The 5,375-nt window shown below is 35.2% G+C and overlaps 1 protein-coding gene across 1 annotated transcript; it reads left to right on the top strand.

Moving 5' to 3' along the window:
- The first annotated feature begins 1,746 nt into the window (after positions 1–1,746).
- LOC126683457 (triacylglycerol lipase OBL1) lies at positions 1,747–4,721 on the top strand. The gene is made up of 5 exons (XM_050379359.2): positions 1,747–2,363; positions 2,680–2,924; positions 3,021–3,054; positions 3,145–3,896; positions 4,219–4,721. The coding sequence occupies exons 1-5, from the start codon at positions 2,042–2,044 to the stop codon at positions 4,474–4,476; spliced, it is 1,611 nt and encodes a 536-aa protein (XP_050235316.1). The 5' UTR covers positions 1,747–2,041; the 3' UTR covers positions 4,477–4,721.
- Positions 4,722–5,375: the final 654 nt, after the last annotated feature.

Raw genomic sequence — 5,375 nt, forward strand, 5'->3', positions numbered from 1 at the left:
TATCAAATCTCCCCTCCTCCAGTTGCACCCTCGAGCGTGTACATGCTCCATTACGAAATGGTAAAAAATTTAAAATAATCCTTAATATTTTTTTATTCTTCAAACTAGCTTTCAATGATTTTCAAATATTTTTTTTATAATTTTAAAAGTTTAAATATCATATAAATTTTTAATAAAAAATTAAGGACCTTTCCTGTCATTGTTCAATTTAATCATTCTTCATCTTTATTATTTTTGGAACCGTGGAGGTTCACCACATGCCACCATCACTACCGAGGAGCAGTGACGGAACTAGGGAGGGTCGAGGAGGGTCGACTGACATTCCTCGCCGAAAAAAAATTTAAAAAAAAAAGATTTTTGGGGTTTTTTTTAGTAGGGGCATTTACGCCCCTAGAAACCGCCCCTACATGTGTCAGGGGCGGTTAAAACCGCTCCTATAACTGCAAATTTATAGATTGCAGCGTATTATTGCCGTTTGATTTTGTTAAATAGCCGAACGTAAAATAATTTCGACCGTTTTAAGTTGGAGTCTTGGTTCCGCCACTGCCGAGGAGGACGAATGTTTGATGCCTTTGTTGCTTCGGCTGTTTCAATCAATGAACGAGGCGGACAAACGACCAAGGTGGACAAACAAGCGTTAACATATGGAGACCGACAAACAATGACAGTTGTTGCTGGAGATGGCGACAGCTCGATCTCGACATCAATGCTGTTGCTTGAAAACCAACATTTTTTTGCTGCTTGAGAACGATGCCGCTAGTAATGGCATAATCAAAATTTATTTTCAGCTCGAATTTAATTTTCAATTTACTTTTAATATTTTGGCAGTCCGGATTTAACCTCCATTTAACTTTAAATTTTATATAAATTTATGTCTATTTTCTAAAATTTTATATGTATTTTTTTAAAAAATAGATTTGTTCATGGGCCTGGATACAGGCCCGTCCTCCTAGGACCGGGTTTGAATAATAATTTTTTTTAAAGCCGGGTCCGACGAACCCGAAAAATCCTGCTATTTTATTGGCAAACTCAATCTTTTCTTTTTCAATTTTCAAATAATTTAGAGAAGTTCAGCCCGAACTCACATATATAAAGTGTAAGGGCCAAGTTTAGATAAAAAATATGAAACCGGGCTGGACTTGGACTTATTAAAAATAACAAAACCCGCTAAATCAGATCCGTACCCGGCCATGAACGTGTCTAGCCATTTGGGTGGTTCCGCCCCTGGCTGGACGGACATCAACGATAACTCTAGGTGGATTATGTTTAACTAAGTTTAGGGTTAATTAGAACTTATTTAAGGTTGATAAGTTAATTAGAATTACAATTAAAGTTTTAATTAGGATTAATTAAGTATTTTATTCTCTTCTTGCTGCAGAAGGATGAAACCGATAAGTTTGATAAAAATTTGAGTTTTTAATACGATTTTGTAGAATTCATTCTTTTTAATATTTTAAACCAACTTAAGATGGTGAATTGATCAATGATTCAATTTATTTTATCAAACAATACCACGGTAAACTATGTTTATATAAGAAATTTCCATGTTGAGGCTAAAAGTTATTACATAGAATTGCATCAAAATTGTAAGATAATCTACAAGTAGAAATTTAATCAATAGAAGAAACCTCAACTTACGAGCACAAGGTCAAGATTAACGTCAACAAAGATTCATCAAGCTTTTCTTGGAGCTCACGCCATACCCGTCCAGCTCAAGAACCTAGAGTATAAGATAACTTCTCAACATATCTATCCCTTCCAATGGATAATTGGACCTTTTCAAAATACTTTGGCCCACAAAAAGCATAAAATTACACCAATCACCAAATGACACTCGTGTGTGAACCATGCATGGCTGATCTCATGGGGATATTCATAATCACAGAAAGCCAAAACTTTACTCTATTTTTTGTATTAACAGACCGACCATACTTTTTTTCAGTTAGAACCGCTAATTGTACCACCTTTAAATACCATCTTTTTTGAATAATCCCCCAGTTCAAATATTTTGAAATCTTTAATATTCTTGAATCTTTAATTCATGGGTACTGAAATTGACGGAGATGAGAGGTTTAAGTATCTGATAGTGCGGCCGGAGAAAGGTGGCGTGATGGACCTGTGGAGGTACATGGTGATGGGTGATATAGGGAGTGGTGTGCGGTTCTTGGAATGCTCGGAGGAGCGTGTGATGAGTAGAGAAGCGGCTGATAATAGGTGGGTGATTATAGTTTCGATTCTCGTGCGGAAAGTTCTTCATGTTTTTGGGAAACCGTTGGAGTATACTGGTTTTGCTATTGATTTCTTCCTCAATGTTCTGTCTGAAAATGGCGGTTTTTTTGGCTTGTTCTTCAACTTTATCCAAGGTATGTGTTGTTACATGTGCTTAGTTGTCTTGGTTCTATGATTTTATTCATGTTTTTATGTATTTGTTATTTATGCATGCCATGTGTTTGATTAAATGACGCCTTTGATATCAATGGGGGAGCTAGAAATATTTTATAAAATGGGCAAGATTGTATTAAAAGTTTGTAAGATAGCTAAAATTGATAAAAGATAAATTTATAAGATGAACAACTGTCTACTATAAGCTCTTGCTAAGTCCGCTCGTGGCCGGTATACTGCATGCAAAGGGGTTTTAATGGAGAAGTGGCTGGCTATTGACTAACTGGAGGATTGCAGGAAAGGTGGTGATACCGCAGAGAGGCACGGACGAGTTTACGAGTACTATTGGACAGTTGGATGGGCGAGTAGACCTGTACAGGGCTGAAAAGTTGCTGGAACATATAGATGATTCTGTTCCTGGAGAGGAACATATTAAAGCAGAGATGGGACATCGAGCTCTCATGGATCTTTGCATTATGGCTTCCAAGTTAGCTTATGAGAACGCTAAAGTTGTTCGAAATGTTGTTGTTAATCATTGGAAGGCAAGCATTATGCATTAATTAAGTCTGATTCTCAGTACTTTTCAGCATTATATTTACTCTCTAATGCAATTAACTTCTTATTTTTTGCAAAATCAGATGCATTTTGTGGACTTCTATGACTGTTGGAATGGTAAGAACTCACACCGAATTTGGTTATGTTTGTTCTGTGATCATGTTTATGGTGTTCTGTAACGCTTTAATTTCGATTATGGGCTGGTAGATTTCCAAAAGGAAAACTCTACTCAAGTGTTCATAATCTGTGACAAGCCGAAAGATGCGGATTTGATACTGATAAGCTTTAGAGGAACAGAGCCTTTTGATGCTGATGACTGGAGCACTGATTTTGATTATTCCTGGTTTGAGATTCCGAAATTAGGAAAAGTTCATATGGGATTCTTAGAAGCATTAGGTTTAGGAAACAGAGCAAAAACTGCCACCACCTTCCATCATCATTTGCGAAAGACCAAAACAAATCCCAACCATTCAAGCGGTATTGATTCAGAAGACACCGCTGAATCAAATGCTGATTCTGACAAGGAACATAGCGCGTGGGATCAATCTTCCGATTCAGAAACGGCTAGTGTTCCGCCCGACATGGTAAAGAAGAGCGCATATTATACTGTGAGGAGGAAGCTGAGAAGACTACTTAGAGAGCACAAGAATGCAGAATTTGTAGTGACTGGACATAGCTTAGGGGGCGCGCTTGCGATACTATTTCCGACTGTGTTAGTGCTGCATGAAGAAATGGAGATGATGCAGAGATTAGTTGGTGTTTACACATTTGGTCAGCCAAGAATTGGGGATATGCAGCTTGGTAAATACATGGAAGCTCATTTGGAACATCCATATCCTAAGTACTTCAGGATAGTTTATTGCAATGACCTTGTTCCTAGATTGCCTTATGATGACAAAACCTTCTTGTTCAAGCATTTTGGAGTTTGCCTTTACTATGATAGCTTCTACAATGAGCAGGTATTTCTACTAATTTTACCTTTCTATTTTCACATTTCAAAGAGCAATACAACTTCTATATTTATACCAAATTAAAAATTAAGTACCTAGAAGGGGTGTGCAGAAACCAAATCAAACCAAAAAGTTCAGTTCGTTTTAGTTCAATATAAAGTTTTAGTGCAAACCAAACTGAAGTAACTGAACCGGACCGAAAACAACTGAATTGAGTAGTTCGCTTCAATTCGGGTTTGTAATTCTTTAACTGCTAGGACTTTTAATCACTTTTCAAACAAGAAATTGATATTGTTTGTTCATTGTGTTGTATGTATATGCAATCTTAAAGAGAATGGATGAGGAGCCAGACCCAAATTTCTTTGGTTTGAGATATGTGGTACCACTGCACTTAAATGCTGCATGGGAGTTGATTAGAAGCTTAATGATGGGCTACACATATGGGGCAGACTACAAGGAAGGATGGGTGTCGATCATGTTCAGGATAATAGGATTGGCATTGCCTGGTGTTGCTGATCATGGCCCCAGAGATTATGTCAACTCGGTACGACTCGGAAGAGAGCCTCATCCTCACCTATCATCTTCCTAATCTCGACTTGCTTTTCAATTTCAAATTATACCAAATAATAATAGTGCAAATTTGCATTAAATAATTGCTTCATTTTTTTAGGTACTGTGTTCAGGAGCTATCATATGCTTGCGTTTCTTTTTTTCAAATTCTTTGTGTGTTTATTGTTATATGTATATTGGGTTTAGTTCACTTTTTATTGTACTAAAGGTTGAGTGATTCTGAAAATAAATACAAAGATGAATTAGTTATGATTTTTTATTTTAGTTGGGTGTCATTCTACTCTTCATAATAGTGTTTTATGGCTATTAGTTTATGGTTCAACAAGTTTAATTATTGGTTTAACCAGTTAAATAAAATATGTATACATATCCTTTATAGAATAAGTCTACATCTTTAAATTTTCATACGTAAAATACTAACCGACAAATAAATTAAAAAAAAATTAGTAGATAGATCATATTCGGGTAATTGATCTTGAGGATCACAAAACTTTACTTTTTTTTTTTTAGTTACTAAATTTATTTATTTTTTAATTTTGGTTATCGAAATTCAATTTTCTTCATTTTGTTTCTTCCCGGTAAAATTGTGTTTGTGATCACTTTTCAATATAAAACTAGCAAAATATGGCCGCCAGGTGTCAAAATCCGGCTGTCATCTACGTATTTTTAATCGAAAAAACTCATTTGAGAAAAAAATTAGAGTTCAGTAACCAAAACGAAAAAAATTAAAATTTGATAAACTGAAATGAAAAAATTTAAAAGTTTAGTGGTTCTCAAAATTAATTAGTAAATAAAGAATAAAACGATCATTATGGTTTATTGGGTTACTAGTTTTTATGTGTGTGATTTTTTTCAATTTAATTTTTGTTTTGTTTTTTTACGTATAATATTATTTTCTTCATAAATTTTTAAATCAAC

This window comes from Mercurialis annua, linkage group LG5 (genome assembly GCF_937616625.2).
Source record: "Mercurialis annua linkage group LG5, ddMerAnnu1.2, whole genome shotgun sequence".
Classification (NCBI taxonomy): domain Eukaryota; kingdom Viridiplantae; phylum Streptophyta; class Magnoliopsida; order Malpighiales; family Euphorbiaceae; genus Mercurialis; species Mercurialis annua.